This window comes from Brassica napus, chromosome C4 (genome assembly GCF_020379485.1).
Source record: "Brassica napus cultivar Da-Ae chromosome C4, Da-Ae, whole genome shotgun sequence".
NCBI lineage: Eukaryota > Viridiplantae > Streptophyta > Magnoliopsida > Brassicales > Brassicaceae > Brassica > Brassica napus.
In genome coordinates this window covers 52,924,776-52,941,791 of record NC_063447.1, presented here as the reverse complement: position 1 = coordinate 52,941,791, position 17,016 = coordinate 52,924,776, and the positions used below count along the sequence as shown (strand labels likewise).

Sequence of the window (17,016 nt, the reverse complement as noted above, 5' to 3'; positions counted from 1 at the left end):
TTTTCATTCCACATGATAAATATATCTATAACCGGTCCAAACCAGAACACCACAACAAACGAAAAGCACAATCCTTTATTTACTTTGGAAGCAATTAACAACCGTCGATTCAATAGTAATCGACGATTCAGAGTCTTCCTTATACATTCACCCGGATCGCCATCCTAGCCGTACAATAAAAACACTAATCGAACGGCTGCGATTCACTTACTGAGATATTCGTCTTCCTATATAAAAAAAATCCCAATCTCCTTGGTCCAGTCAAATCATCATCTGAATCTAAAACTCAACCATCTAAATCTCGAGAAACTTTCCAGAAAAAAAATGTCGGGAAGAGGAAAGGGAGGAAAGGGACTGGGCAAAGGAGGAGCGAAGAGGCACAGGAAGGTTCTGAGAGACAACATCCAAGGAATCACCAAGCCTGCGATTAGGCGTCTCGCTCGTAGAGGAGGCGTGAAGAGAATCAGCGGGCTGATCTACGAGGAGACCAGAGGAGTTCTGAAGATCTTTCTCGAGAATGTAATTAGAGACGCCGTGACGTACACGGAGCACGCGAGGAGGAAGACGGTGACGGCGATGGATGTTGTTTATGCTTTGAAGAGGCAAGGGCGCACTCTCTATGGATTCGGTGGTTAAAACCGGTTTAAGATTTCGATTTGGTTTCTGGGTGCTACTTATTAAGTCTTGCTGTCAAGAAATCTAGTAGGTTTTAGGCTTTATCACTACTTTGCTGGTTTGTTTCTTTGTTTGTGTAATTTCTCTTTTGGGGATTTATAAAAAATCAATTATTCAGTTCTCAGTTTTACCATTGCATTTTTATTTATTTTACCACAAGCATTATCGAGTCTGCAACTGAGAGGCTTATTATTGGCTCTATCTTCATCAAGATATAATGCTTAGTAGGTTGACCAGAATAAATTGGCTGGAGTTCTGATATGAAAATCATCAATGTATGATTTCAATTGATATATGTGGTCTTAAACTTTGGTTTGTTAAAACTTTAAAAGGCAGAAACAAACTTTAGTTTGCTTCACTTAGGTTCCCATCCACATCGATGGATCAGATCAGATACGTGTAGCATTTGGTTACATTCAGGGGAGGATTGCCTCAGACTTACCATCTCCCACCATCCCCATTACGAGTAGCTCAATTTTGACAACTATGGGACGGTTTGTTTCACCATTTGTCATCTCCATCCAAATGATTTATTTGTATCCAAATGATTTATTTGTATGATCTAGTCAAATGATCCATTCAAATTTTTGTGATTGTTTGTTTGTCCATCCACATAGCTCATCTAGATGAATCATCTAAATGGATCTTATGTTTGTTTCATTATGTTTAATATTAATTTTAACTATATTACATTTAATTATTTAGTTTAATATATTTACATTAGAATTATTTCAAAATTAACGAGTTATCTTTTTGCGGTTTGGGCGGAAAAACAAGTTTTTTCGGTTTTAGCGAGAAAACACATTTTTTATGTTTTGGTGGAAAACAAGATTTTTCGGTTCTGGCGGGAAAACAATATTTTTCGATTTTCGCGGGAAAATACGAACTTTTGGTTTTGGCGAGAAAACAAGTTTTTGCAGTTTTGGCGGGAAAACACGTTTTTGGCGAGAAAACACGTTTTTGGCGAGAAAACACGTTTTTGCGGTTATAGAGGAAACCACGTTTTTGCGATTTTAGCGGGAAAACGCATTTTTGTGATTTTGGCGGGAAAACGCATTTTTGCGATTTTGGCGGGAAAACACATTTTTGCGATTTTGGCGGGAAAACACGTTTTTGCGGTTTTATCGGGAAAACACGTTTTTGGCGGGAAAACACATTTTTTGCGTTTTTGGAGGAAAACAAATTTTGCGATTTTGGCGGGAAAACATGCTTTTGCGGTTTTGGCGGGAAACCGCGTTTTTGCGGTTTTGGCGGGAAAACGCGTTTTTGCGGTTTTGGCGGGAAACCGCGTTTTTGCGGTTTTGGCGGAAAAACGCGTTTTTGCGGTTTTGGCGAGAAAACGCGTTTTTGCGGTTTCGGCGGGAAAATGCGTTTTGCGGTTTTGGCGGGAAAACACGTTTTTGGCGGGAACACATTTTTACAGTTTTCGCGGGAAAACGAGATTTTTCGGTTTTGGCGGGAAAATACAAATTTTCGGTTTTGGCAAGAAAACACGTTTTTTGGTTTTGACGGGAAAACACGTTTTTGCAATTTTGGCGGGGAAACACGGTTTGCGACTTTGGCGGGAAAACGTGTTTTTTTTTGTGTTTTGACGGAAAAATGTATTTTGGGGTGTTGGTGTGAAAACATTTTTTTGTGATTTTGGCATGAAAACATGTTTTCGTTTTTTGCAATTTTGACGGGAAAACATTTTTTTGCAATTTTCGCGGGAAAATGCGTTTTGGGGTTTTGGCGTGAAAAAGTAGTTTTTAGCACGGGAAAAAGTGTTTTTATAGTTTTGTCGGTTTTCGTTTGTGACAAAAATATTATGTTTAGGTTTGTAATTTGTGAATTACATTAGGGGTATAATAGACATTAAAATTAAGCCTTTAAAATGAATGAACCATCTCCATTCAAATGATCCAAATTGGTTCAGCTGAATGGACTTTAAAATTAAGCCTAAATTTCCAAAAGTCATCCGGATAATCCATCTGAATGAGTTGCACTTTTAGTGCCTAAACAAACAAAACTCTCATCTTCATCCAGATGGTCTATCCAAATGAAACAAACATGCCCTATCTAACCCACCCATGTGAAGAATTACTCCGTATCATCATTCTCGATTGAATTATATTTATTAAAAATTTGTTTCTTATAGCTAAATAATTGTATTTGGGAAATAAATTTATATATTGTCACTTTTGTGAAAATTGAACCGGGAAAGCTAAAAATTTCAGCTGTTTTGTTCGGCGCCAAAGCTCGGTTGACGATATTTTAATCGTATGCGAAGAAATCGTAGCTAAATAATTGAATTTGAAAAATAAATTTATGTCGTTTTTCAGTTTTGTGAAAATTGAACCGGGAAAGGCTAAAAAATTTCCGATGTTTTGTTTGGCGCCAAACATCGGTAAACAATTCTTTAATCGTATGCCACGTAATCAAACCCGGGTAAAACGTGCAAACCGCAGTCAGATCAGAATAGATCATCAACGGTGAGTATAACTTATTTTATAATAAAAAGGGAAAAAGAAAGGGCCCTACCGGATTCGAACCGGTGACCTATTGATCTGCAGTCAATTGCTCTACCACTGAGCTAAGGACCCCTGTTGTTCACTTCTAATACCAAAATATGTAAATAAGCCTACGAAATAACTGAAGAAGCTTAAAGAGTCGTACGTGTATCCATAACGCTTTAGATTCCAAAACATTAAAATTCATACATCATACACTGGATGTTAAGATATATATATAGCTAGAAGACTCTGTGTGAAGTTTTATACATTGGATGATTCGAGAACTAAACAGACATGTATCTATACGTCGCTTTCGATCTCAAAACACGATCGGATTAGAGAAACTGATGCAACCACCATAACTCCAGCGAAAATGGTCGGCACGAAAAGGTCAAGAGTTGATCGCTTCACCATTTCAGACGGCACGCACACCATCTCTCCCGGTAAATCCATCGGAATCCTTACTAACCCATCTCTTCCTCTCCCGCAGAGATTTGAGGACGATGATAATGTTGACACAAACGCCATCTCCGGAGCCAAAGACGCAAAACCCACCGTCAGCATTAGGAGCACTGTCCACGTTGCAGCTTGTACGAGGATCGGCCAAGGCGCAGCGATTTTCCTGAGAAACGGATCCATCGAAAACGCTTTAGCACATTAAATTTCGATTTGGTTTAAGGAGAAAGAAGAAGAGGAGCAGAACAAGGATGCGGTTTCTGCGTGTGATGAAGAAGAGTGGGAGGGAGGACGCTTGCACGTTTTAGCGAACTGCTCTTTTAAATTACGCTTTTGCCATCATGCTTAGCCAATTAATTAATATGATTAAGTTGTGGTCAGTATTTTATTAAAACTGTTGGGAAGGAGTTTTAATGGTTTATCACCTAATTAACCAACGACAGATATATGTCCACCGTAAAACTACTATATGTAGTTTAAGCCTGTTTTGACTAGAATGAATGGTTAAGAATTGTTTTGACTCATGTAATTTTACAATGATGATGAGAGTAACAAGCCTGTTTTTTTAGTTGTTTTTTTTATGTTTGTGGCTTTGACTATATCAAATATGAACGTGGCAGTAGTTTGTAGTTTTTCTAAACAAGCCAGTGCGGCACTAATTACTAATTCATATTGACACGCGAGGTTTGATTGTACTCACTAATGTACAAGCGGACCAATACAAACCTCCAACTCAAACTCTAGTCAGAACTCGATTGGTGTTAATATTAGTGTTAATTAGAATAAATGTTATAATTTGACGTAACTTGCAATAAAAATTATGTGATAAAAATTGTAGATTTATATGGTAAAATTCAAATCAGGCTTCGATTTGTCACACATAATATACGAGATTACGTATCTTCATATCAAAAACAAAAGAAGATGCCCCCCCCCCCCCCGCGAAGAAATTAACATCAAAGACATAAACCTAAACTAATATAAGGAAGTTTTATTCCTTATAAAACCGAATACATAAAACTTCTTAAACAAATATAGAATCATAAAAAATTGAAGCAAGCTGATGCAAAAATGAGCAAGAAAACAATGGTCATATTTTTGTTGGGGATGAGAGCAAGGCTCCATAACCAATTCCAACAAAGAATCACGAGCAAACGACACTCAAGGACCAGCTTCAACTTAACGAAACCACGAGAAAACGAGTCTCCATCCGAGCAACCGACGAAGTAGATGGTTGACAATCAAACTACTCAAAGACCTATCGCGATTGAGCTAAGACTCCAACAGTTCTTTAGCAGATAATTCGGAAAAACCCATCGGTTAAACATCAAGGAAAGCCACAACAAACACATCATCGAGACTTCACACTGAATGACTCAAAATTCATAACCAAGGGTCTAGTAAGGAGTCAACCCCAATAAGAAACTAGACGCCACCGAAGACAGACTATAGAATCAAACACCACAGTCGGGATACCCAAACCGAGAACTCTTTTTAGCCACCTCCATCACTGCCTCGAGACCAAATACCATGAGAAGTTCAAAGAATTCAGAATCTCAATCTAGAGACATGACAACAACCAAGACTTAGATAACGTTCGACAAAGACAACCAATGGCATAGAAGAGAAGGATGAGCACATAAAGCCACTGAATCGCTTGAGAAACCACCTCACCAATTTCGATGGAATAAGTAACCACTCGCATCAGAGCCGGTTTAGTCATGTACTACGCACCACACACCAGACAACAGACAATAATGATAAGTTGTCAAAAACAAACTCATTTGGTAAATCAGAAAAAGTGAAACATCAACACCATCTTCTTTCTATCCAACCCTATATACTATTAATATCGTCATATATATATATATAATTATCATAGTGTTCTATAAATACAAGTTTTGTACTATCCTAAAGAGTTATTATTAAAAAGACAATCTAAAACTAAATACCTCATTTCTCAAAATCTTAATACTATGATTTTTTAAGAGAAATTCTTGGGTTCACCCCCTAGGGTGAACCTCTAGGTTCACCAACCAATAGTGGTTGAGTATTTGATATTTGATATCTTTTAAAAAAGAAAATAAAATTGAATATCCAAATTAGATTATATTTTTAAAATAAAATAATAAAAATACATAAAAATAGTTACAAAAAATAAATAAATTAATATTGTTAAATCTTCAGCAAAATACTAAACTCTATACCTTAAATCCTAAACCCTAAACCCTAAACGTTAAACCTTAAACTTTGGATAAACTCTAAACCGTTGGAAAATCTTAAACCCTAAATCATACATTAAAAACTAAATTTTACTAACACTAAACCCTAAATCCTAATCACTAAACCCTAAACCCTTGGGTAAACCCTAAACCCTTGGGTAAACTCTGAACCCTTGGATAAATCATAAACTCTAGGGTTTAATTTTAAATATTTTTGATTTAGAGTTTATGATTTATCCAAGGGTTCAGGGTTTATCCAAGGGTTTAGGGTTTAGTGATTAGGGTTTAGGGTTTAGTGTTATTAAGATTTAGTTTTTAATGTATGATTTAGGGTTTAAAATTTTCTAATGGTTTACGGTTTATCCAAGATTTAAGGTTTATAATTTAGGGTTTGGAGTTTAGGATTTAGGGTATATGATTTAGTATTTTGCTAAAAGTTTATCAATATTTATTTATTTATTTTTTGTAACTATTTTTATGTATTTTTATTGTTTTATTTTTAAAATATAATTTTATTTGGAAATTCAATTTTGTTTCCTTTTTTAAAAGATATCAAATATCAAACACTCAAACACTATTGGTTGGTGAATCTAGAGGCCCAAGAATTTCCCTGATTTTTATATTCCATGTACTTAGTCGGGGCTTTCGGCAGTTGATATCTATGATTTTTTCTCAAAGTTATTTATAATATATATCAAGAAGACATACTTTTCATAGAGTATCAAAAGAGTAAAACTTTAATGGTAATAAACAAATAATAAAATTCTGCTTGCAGAAAATTATAATTAGGTAATACAATCTAAAATATATATTTCATTGCTAATCACACATATATATGTATTATTAAAATATGAAAATGAAATTATATAATAAATCACTGATTTTTGGAGAAGTAAAATGACAATGTATTAAAATAATGTATTTTAAAATTTCCGTAAAAACTGTGGATATTAACCTAAATCAATAATATATATCGTAATATATATTTATACGCTTGCATAAGATATAAATCTATACTATTAAAACATAAAATCCCTTTTTGAGGTATCTTTCTGTTTTGCAAGTATTTACAAATCCATACCATTGTCTTATTCTACACATATATTCTTAATTATCTTTATTATTCCACGAAATCCTTTCATTCCAACAAACGATATATTGTTATCATAGATGATGATTTCGGACAAGTGGTTGAGCACTGAAACACCACGTGAATGCCATCATAGATGATGATTTCTTGCAAGTGATTAAGCAAGAGAAGCTTCAAGGGAGCGACTTTGAAGTTGGGACCTCTATGAGTTTCGGCAGTTCGCACTGATGTCGATCAACACCAAGGGAGGAACATCGATCGATGGAATCAGACGAGCACCGACCGATACATCTTGTCCAGCATCGATCGGCACCTTCTATGGAATCAATTGCATCATGCAAGACAGTAAGAATCATGACTCACGAGGAGTTCACAGCTCGACACCTCATCCACCTCAGCCATACCGTGTCACCACGGAAGACATCGATCGACAACACCAATTGGTCATCGATTGACATCAGGAGTTAGGAAACAATCGACAGGAGTTCTCCAGCATCGATGTAGCCAGATTAAATGCACCCAGACACCCATCCAAACCTTCAGAGACATCAACTGGAAAACAACAGTCAGAAATCTGAAGATACATCAGAGCCTATGACGGTTGAACATGCTACTGAGGGACAAACCTTGAGGAAAAAAGAAAGAAAATGTTCCCAAGCATCTTAAGAGAGGAGCTAATGAAAAAGATATGGATAACTTCACTAAAAGGGTTCTCAGGATACCTATGGATAAGCCATTCAATGAGGCTTACTTTACCCACATATTGTGGATGTTCTTCAGAGAAACCAAGGAGACTGAACATGACATTGAGAGGATGTTCAATTAGGCCAGAGAGAAGATGAAACAGAGGATTACACTGAAGAAGAAGAGTGATCCTGAAAAGTTTGTATTACCATGCTGGAAAGTTTGTAGTACCATGCTCGAGAGGATGTTCAATTAGGCCAGAGAGAAGATGAAGCAGAGGATTACACTGAAGAAGAAGAGTGATCCTGGAAAGTTTGTAGTACCATGCTTGATAGGAGGCATTGACTAACCTACCCTAGACATTGACTACCCTAGGCATTGACTACCCATGCTTGATAGGACACTACAAGAAAACACGCCGAATTCCGACGGAGGTTCCGACGGACATCAAGGTCGTCGGACGTTTGTGACGGATTGCCGACCAATTTCCGACGAAAACCAAAAATCTGAAGTCGTCAGAATTCCGTCGGCCATTTCCATTAATTAACTTGCTAACTTGTATTTTTTTTAAAGGTTCACCAAGTCGAAAAATGGCATTAGCAGGAGCATCAACCAGATGATGTACTCCATGCTCTGTTTTGGATATTCAAAGTGGAGTGTGATCCCTTCCGACGAACGAGAGTTGTGGTTTCGTCAATTTGCGGTATAGTAACTCTTCATTTTTTTAAAGTTTTTACATTTTTTTAAATATATTTACTTATTAAATTATGTTTGTTTTGTAGCAAGAGTTCAACTGGCACTCCGATCTCACGGAAACAGTCCGTAAGAAATTCAACGAAAAGGCCATGAACTCTTATACAAAGCAGATAAACGCGTGGAAGACAGTTTGGCAGAAGAACAAGAGGCCACGGTTCATCAACGGGACGGTGTGGGAGCAGTTGATAGCTCATTGGGAGAAGGAAGAAACTGCATAGACGTCTTCTAGGAACTCCAAGAACTAGAAGAGCGATCGTGGCGGGAAAGGTATGTATGTGCACAACCTCGGCGCTTGCTCTATGTCTACTAAGGAGGATGAACTTGTAAGTTTTTTATTATTATTTATCTTTATTTTTTTTAATAAATATTTTATATATTCCTTGGCTAATAATGGCGGTTTTTTAGATCGAAGCAAATGACGGTAATCCCGTTGATCGTCTCCAACTCATTAAGGTGGCTCACACTAACAAGACGATGGGTCAAATTCAGGACCCCGTGATCAAAGGTGTCGTTGATTTGGTGGAAGCTGAAATAACATCTCAATCTCAGCCTCTCTCTGATGACGGCAATTCTACGGGAGCTTCAACCAACTTGTCTCTATTGCAAATAAATGAGATGGTTGAAAAGGTAATTTTTTTTATTAATATATTTTTTTTTATAATGTCAATTACTAACTTGTCCCTATTTACTAACTTTAAATATTTTTGTAGGCGGTTCCTAAAATTAAAGGAGGCCGTTTAGTTGGGTTGGCCCGCCGTGCTTCTTCGTATCCGGCATCTTCTTCGCAAGCTCCGTATGCCGATCTCATGATTCTCGAGGTGCTACATGACAAAGATGAACGGATTGGGGCATTGCCGGAGCAGAACATCACTATCCTTTCTGAGAATGCCACTATCCGTTCGGAGAATGCCACTATCCTTGCTGAGTTGGCATCCCAGAAGAAGTTCAACACCGAGATAATGCAGAAGCTAGATCGTTTGATGTCTTCGAGTTCTTAATTTTTTCTGCTTTTTAAAACTTTCTGAATGTTTTTTTTTCTATTTCAGTTTGTATGAATTTTAAACTTTCTGAATGTTTTTTTTTTATTTCGGTTTGTATGAATTTAAATTCTATAATATTATTAGTTTTAAATTTCAGATTTTATTTATTTATTAATTAATTTTTAATATAAAAAATATATAAAAATGCAAAATTAATTCGTTTTTAAAATTGGTATACTCCGACGAATTCTGGGCGTCGGAATATACCGACGGACAACGGTTCCTCGGAAAATACCGATGGAGAGGATTCCTCGGAATATACCGACGAACCAATGTCCGTCGGTATATTCCGACGCCCAGAATTCGTCGGAATATACCGAGGAATCCACTCCTTCGGAATTGTCCGAGGAACCGTTGTCCGTTGGTATATAGTTTTTCCGATGAACTCTGGTCTCGTGTGTCCGCATCGTAATATCGTCGGAATTTTGTCAGAATGACGTTTCTCGGTATTCGTCAGAAAGTCGTCGGAAGTTCTGACGAAATTCCGACAATTTTTTTTTTCCGACAAAAAGATACCGACGGATTGGTTCGTCAGAAATTCGTCGGAATCGGTATATTCCGACGAATTTTTGACGATTTGGGCCATCAGAATCTCCCTGTTTTCTTGTAGTGGGAGGCATTAACTACATGTTCTTCAGTCAAAATTTTACCAAGGTGATGGCAGAGCATCTAGGTCTGGAAATAGAACCTTCAGAGGATTCATTCACTTTTGTAGATTGTTCTAAGAGAAATTCAGAAGGAATCATCAGAAACTTTGAAGTGCAGATTGGTAACGCCCTAGTTCTTGTGGATTTCCATGTCCTGGATATCAAGCTTAACTGAAATTCTTCTCTACTACTTGGGATAGATTTCATAGCTATTGTAAGAACAGTTTGTAACATGCAGACTAACTAGTTATGTCTGACATTCATATACCCGAATGTCTATTATGATCCAGTGAGAGTTGTCAATCCACAAACGTCCTACATGAAGATGGGAGATGATCCATGATTCATAGCAGTCTGTTACTCCGATTCTGGAGCCAAACGCGAATTGGATGGTGAGATATCAATCGACACTCCACTTGAGCCATCGTTAGATTGTCGGTTTGAAGCCACGATCGACAGAGTTTTGGAAGCACTGATCAACAGTGACCCCACAAATGAAGTAGATGATTTTTCAGAAGGATCGATCGACAGTTGGGAGAACGATTACTACCAACCGAGCTTCGCGATTCACATTGTTATCCCTTAAAGAAGGAAGATCCGTGTAGTGCAAGTAGATGAGCATGGAGTATACAGAGATGAAGATGGCAATGCACATGCACCAGATGGAAGGATCATCAATGTTTCTAAGGAGGATATAGAAGCAATATTTAAGATGGCTGATAAATCAGGAGGTAAATATCTGACTTTATCACAATATGAGGGATGTTTTCAGATGCCTGGAATTCATCATATACCTACACCTTCACCATAAGAGGACATATACACTAGAGATGAGGTCATGGAGATAATGAATAAAGCCACGCCTGACCAATATACGATGTACGACAAGATGGAACAAACAGTGAATTGACTCTTCTACCCTTTCCACAACAGCATTGCTTGGATAAGCAAAACAATGGAAAAGCTGCAGCAGGAATTGAAATATACTAAATGGATTATTCAGAGGCAACAAGATCACAAAACCAGAAGTGAAGAAGCAATCAAAAGCTTTGTTGGTACCTGGTTCGAGATGATCAAAGAAGATGTAGACACTTGTTTCCCAACAAGTAGTCACCTACCCCCATACTAGTTAAACTACCTCCAAAAAGTCAAGCTAAATGACTATAACATACCGCTTAATGGGAGACAACCCATTGATAAATTTTATTTAAGTTTTCATTGTCAATTTTACTTACTTTTCGTGTTTACTTTGTTTCAGATAAAAATAAAAAAATAAATAAAAGATCCAAGGAGACTATTTCTCTAAGCATGGACCGATGTGACCCAGTCGATATCGATCGACAGTCCATCACCACCAACGATCGATTGCCACTTAATTGTGTCGATCAACATCAGCGAACATTTATATCGTTTTACATGTTACATTAAGTACTTTTGAGTTATGTTCTCACCAAACTTTGACTAGAAAAACCATTGGGGACAGTGTTGTTTAAGTCTGGGGGGAGGTTTACAGATATTAAGTTTATTATTGAGTCTTATTAAAAAAATGTTTTCAGTTATGTTTTATTGAGTCAAGAAGGGTATTATGATTTATTACAATTTAGTTACTATTCTAACCACTCTCTAGTACCATCTAGATTTATTGACTGTTTATCACATGTTACTCACATCCACACTTAGTGAGTACGTCTGGAGAAACCAAAGTGACTTCCAACCTTAATCTACTCTACTTGCTTGTTTTGGGGCTTGGTATACATTGGATCAGAGTCCTCATGCAAGTCTGGATGGTATTAGACTTCGTGTCTCTGGTTCTCCTTCCACCTCTCTTTGGCATCCATATTTACAAAAGATTGAAATGATTTCTTGCGGTTTAAAGGGGTAGGAATGTTTCCCGCGACCCCATTATTCTACTCTAATAGAATGATCACACATTGATTGGAAGCGAGGAGTAGATACATTATCGATGACCCCACTATTCGCCTACAACTTTGTCCACTAATATTATATATACTATATAAAAAAATTGGATTCAGAGAAGAGAAAAGAGAGAGGGAAAACCAATAAAGATTACATATAGGTCCAGATACTTGCTTGAGTTGATTCCATGTGTCCCCTGATCGATACTCCCAAGACATAGCCTACGCGTTTACTTTATGCAGAAATGAGGTCAGTATAGGGGTATTTGAGGTGCTATCAGTGGAGTTGTATGATGTGTGGTAATGGTGACTAAGCTAGAGTGTAGTACATTGAATCATCCAAGGTTAGTAAAAAAATCGTTTCCACCTATCATATTTGCAGAAGTGAGAGTAGTGATTTTAAATTATGTGAGTCCCTATTGTTGTCAAAAACCTCTTTCATTAAGACCACTCTTGTTTTCCTTGAGGACAAACAATAGAATAAGTCTGAGAGAGTTGATATACTATGGATTTTACCAGTTTTTAGCTATGGTATATAGGTGTTTTAGAAGTTATTTATTATGTTTTGGAGAACAAGTTTGAAACTATTAGTTGGTTCGTCCCGAACAAGGACCGATGTCGTATAGAAATCCAAACACTTTCAACGTCTACTATCATATAATAATACATTGAAATACATCAAACGATCCCCTAGATATTGTGTGAGAAGTGATTTATACATGTGTTATCACTACATTCATTCTCAAAAAAAAAAGATGGCATGGCTTAAAAGAGATAACATGACAATATGGCATCAATCTAATTGTGACATGTAAAAATTTTTATATTAAATTTTATGATTTTGGTAATATTTCTTAATTATGGTAGTGACTATTTTCTGTATATGAATTTGTATTTTTAACAAAGTTTCATATTACAGTAATGGCTAATAAATTTTATATCATAAATATTTTTCTCTATAAATATTAATTTTGGTAAGATTTTAGAAATATGGTAATACCGAATAACTTTTCTATACCTATTAAAATAATGTATTTATATTTAAAAATAATAATTACGAATATAAAATGTTTACATCAATTTATGAATCAAATTTTTTATTATTTATATAAATATATATTATCGAAATAAGTGTAGTTATAATTATATATGTTATAAACTTATATACGTTATTTATATTTATTGTATATTTATTAGAACTAATTTTATATTTACAAATACACATATTTAAAATAAAAGTAATTATATAAATTATAATATGAATAAAATATCTTTATAAAATGTAAATTATTTTTATTAAAATTTAAATAAAATAAAATTAAAAAGTTAAAGTAAACTTGAATAAACAAAACTAAAAATAATTACATTCTGGTTTTATTTTTTAACAAATACAATTAAAATACAAAAACTGAAAATTGAAAAATTATACATATAATAATATTTTTAATTTTTTTTATCTCTACATGGCACAAGAAAACCCATAATATCTATTGAATTCTGCGGGTAATTGTTAAACATCCCTCTATATATTAATTGAAAAGTCACTTTAGTGATTTATGCTGATGTGTCGCTCATAGAAGAGTTCTTAAATTAATTGTTATAATTTGATTGGTTGATGGTTTTTCATTTTTCATTTATTTAATTAGATTTTTTAAAAGGAAACATTCATAGAATTACATAATCTAATCTATGTTTCCAAACTTACAATTAAGCATCTTAAATATAGATGAATTAACATAATTTGTTTATAGAAATAATTAAATATCTAGATTACATTATATAAATTGATAAGATACATATAAATACATATGATACTTTTTATTATGTTTATATTAGTCGTGAATAAAATAAATCATAGATTTTAGAAAACTAATTAATCTAAACTTAATAATTTTAATTAAATTCACTCATTCACTATAAAAATGTGTCAAATGAATGCAAAACAGTCAAATATGTAATTCTAAAAAATTCCAATCATTTTCCAATGACAATGTGATATCATATATATGTTATCACTTTTAGAAATGATTAAAATATTTTTATATTTTAAAACATAAAAATTATATGGTAAGTTATTTAAACGTATATTAATCAAGAATTTTTTTATTTAATTCATCTATTAATATAAACAGATGAATTAAAATTATTATATGGTAAGTCATTTAAAATTATATTATTTGGTAATTCATTTAATTTATTATTTGGTAAGTCATTTAATTATATTAATCAAAGTATTTTTCACAGGATTTTTCTTGAGTTAATACTCTACTAATATAATTCATATAGCTTGGATTATAATAAAATTAGCATGCTTATTTTTAATAGGAAAAAAAAAGATGACATAAATAAAAGACCAAGAGAAAAGAATAATAAACTATGTTTGTTGTGTTCTTGGTATTTTTATATTCTTATGTATTTAATTTTTATTTGTTTGTCTTGGTACATGTACTTTTTTGTGTTACTATAAATGTGAACTAATTAGTTTTATGTTTTTTTTTAATATTATGATAAATTTAGTAAGGAAGTTCAATAAAAATGATCATCTCTACAATTGTTAAAGTCAAAGATGGAAAATATAATGTAAATTGAAAGTAAGAAAAAAAATATTTAAAAATTAATGAGATATGTTTTTTACGCTATAATAAATTTTTAAAATGTACAATAATAAAATTGTAACAAATTTATACAAATAAAAAAAATTCTATTTCATATAATATTAGATCTCACATTAATATTAAGTATATATGCCTAAAATAACGACATTTCGTTATTTAAAAATTGAAATAATATTTTTTTATTAGTTAATCAGATTTAATTAATATAGGTATGTTTTAATTTAATTTAGAATAAATTAAACAATAATTTTAAAAGATATGTAAACTATGATTAGTTTTTATTAAAAACATTTGGTTGAATGAGTTAGTGTTTGATAAAATAGTGTGATGATCAGAAATAATTTAAGGACGAATTTATTTGCTTACCCAATTTGAGTTTTATGTTAAACACTAAATTAAAAAAAATGAGTGAAAAAGTGTGACTTGGAACAAATTATGAAAAAAAATGCTTAAACTACTATTTTCCTAATACTTGTTTTTATGTTTACCTTAACCAAATTTATCCTTAGTTTTAAAGAGATAAATCCTACTATATATTAATTGAGAAGCCACTTAATTGACTTTTGATTATGTATCTTTAATAGGTTAAGTTTTAAAAAATAGTTATAATTTGATTGGTTGTTAACATTTATTAGTTATTATTTTAATCAGATCTAAAAATAAAAGGTAACTCTAGAACTAATTAATACAAATTACCAGATAACACAAATGATATTACAAATACTGATTTATGGTAACAAATTGTAGAATTAGAGAAAGAATATATATGTTTTATCAATTTCTTTATTTTAATCAATTAGTTATATATAATTAAATAAAATACTTTAGCATTTTTTATAGAAATAAATTTAATGGTTATATATTATTATATAAAAGAATTATATTTGTAGGTAAGGAATTATTATAAATTTTATGTTTTTAAAGCCCACACAAAACCGTTTACAAAAGATCATTCATGATAAAAGCCTTCGATCATTGTATCGGTCATATTGGAGTTACACAAAAAACACACATTCTTTTTTTTTCTCTTGAGAGCTAGAGTATTTTCGGTTTTTCATGTGTTAAACTAAAATATAAAGTAATTCTACAACCAATTGTCTGAATTATTTATAATATTATTTTTGTAAGAGAAAGATTTTTAATGACTAAGGTTTATGTTTTTGAACTATTTTAAATCTCACATATCTTCTAAAAATATATACCGAAATTTTTTTGATTATCAAAATATTTGAAATTAAAAATTAAAATTTTAAGTTTCTAATTATTATTCAAAAATTATAATAGTGTAAAGATAATATATATTTCTTTATATTATATAATTGCCCGCAAAATTGCGGGCAAACACCTATTACATATTACATAACGTTACGTCACCACATCTCCATGACATACATGTCTCGTTGTAACTTGTAATTGTCCTGGCCAAGCGCCCTTCATAAATGTCTCTTGGCCACCCTGGACTATGGAAGCCTTTGCTAATTATATTCTACTTAACTCTTTTTTTTTTAATTCATATTGCTAGAGGCAAATTAACTGGCCTCCAGATACACTTGATACGAATCATACGATGGTCGGTTTGTTATTTGGAAAGTATATAATATATTTTATTTTGAGGATTGAAAGTATATAATATACGTCAATGTCAAGTTTAATAAAAATGAGTGGTCATTCCCGCTCCACAAGAGCGTAGTAACGAGGAACTCCTGATCGTAAATCTGGATAATATCTACATGGTGTTTTGGGACAAATTGCAAAGATCTGATCGCCATGAAACACTGCGATGGACAATGGAGAAGATTCTACAATATTCGTCATGTCAGTATTTTAGAACAGACTGCAAAGATCTGATCGCGATGATAAAAGAGTTTCAAGCTTCAAGCTTGACCAAGTTTTGTAATAGAATTTGAGGTTATTAGAACGATGCAGATATGTTTTCAGACTTTGAGATATTTCATATCCCAAGAACACATAATGGAATTTCGGATTCTTTAGCAAAGATTGCGAGAGAGCTTTGTTATATTGGTTGTTATATTCCGGTCTAGTTAACCAAACTATTTCAAGTTTGAGTAATAAAATATTCGTTCGTAATAAAAAAGTGACGGGGAACTCGGAATGTTTTAAGTGATCTTTCCATTTTTACTATGTACAATAAATAAAATAATATGTCAAGTGGAACTCACGTGAAATACTGTTATAGATAATTAGCACAAAACATGACTGTCTGAAATATTATATTAGACTGCCGTCCGATTCGTATATTTTCATTCCATTTCCATCTCCAATCTTCAAAGTCAGATCTTACCAAGTCAACAAAAAGAAACGTCAGATCTTTCCAAATCATATCCGGATCATACTAAACGAACAACATTTTAATCGCTATCGCAAGTAGCTGTCGCTAGCGACTACGAAACGAACATGGCCAA

At 33.4% G+C, this 17,016-nt stretch overlaps 1 protein-coding gene and 1 non-coding gene across 2 annotated transcripts; one reads left to right on the top strand and one right to left on the bottom strand.

Annotated features, from left to right (window-relative positions):
• Positions 1–250: 250 nt before the first annotated feature.
• LOC106381109 (histone H4) lies at positions 251–799 on the top strand. Its single transcript, XM_013820972.3, has one exon. It carries the CDS (start codon positions 325–327, stop codon positions 634–636), a length of 312 nt encoding a protein of 103 aa, XP_013676426.1. The 5' UTR covers positions 251–324; the 3' UTR covers positions 637–799.
• Positions 800–3,185: 2,386 nt separating this feature from the next.
• On the bottom strand, positions 3,186–3,257 carry TRNAC-GCA. Its single transcript has one exon. It is a non-coding gene; the product is annotated as a tRNA-Cys (tRNA).
• Positions 3,258–17,016: the final 13,759 nt, after the last annotated feature.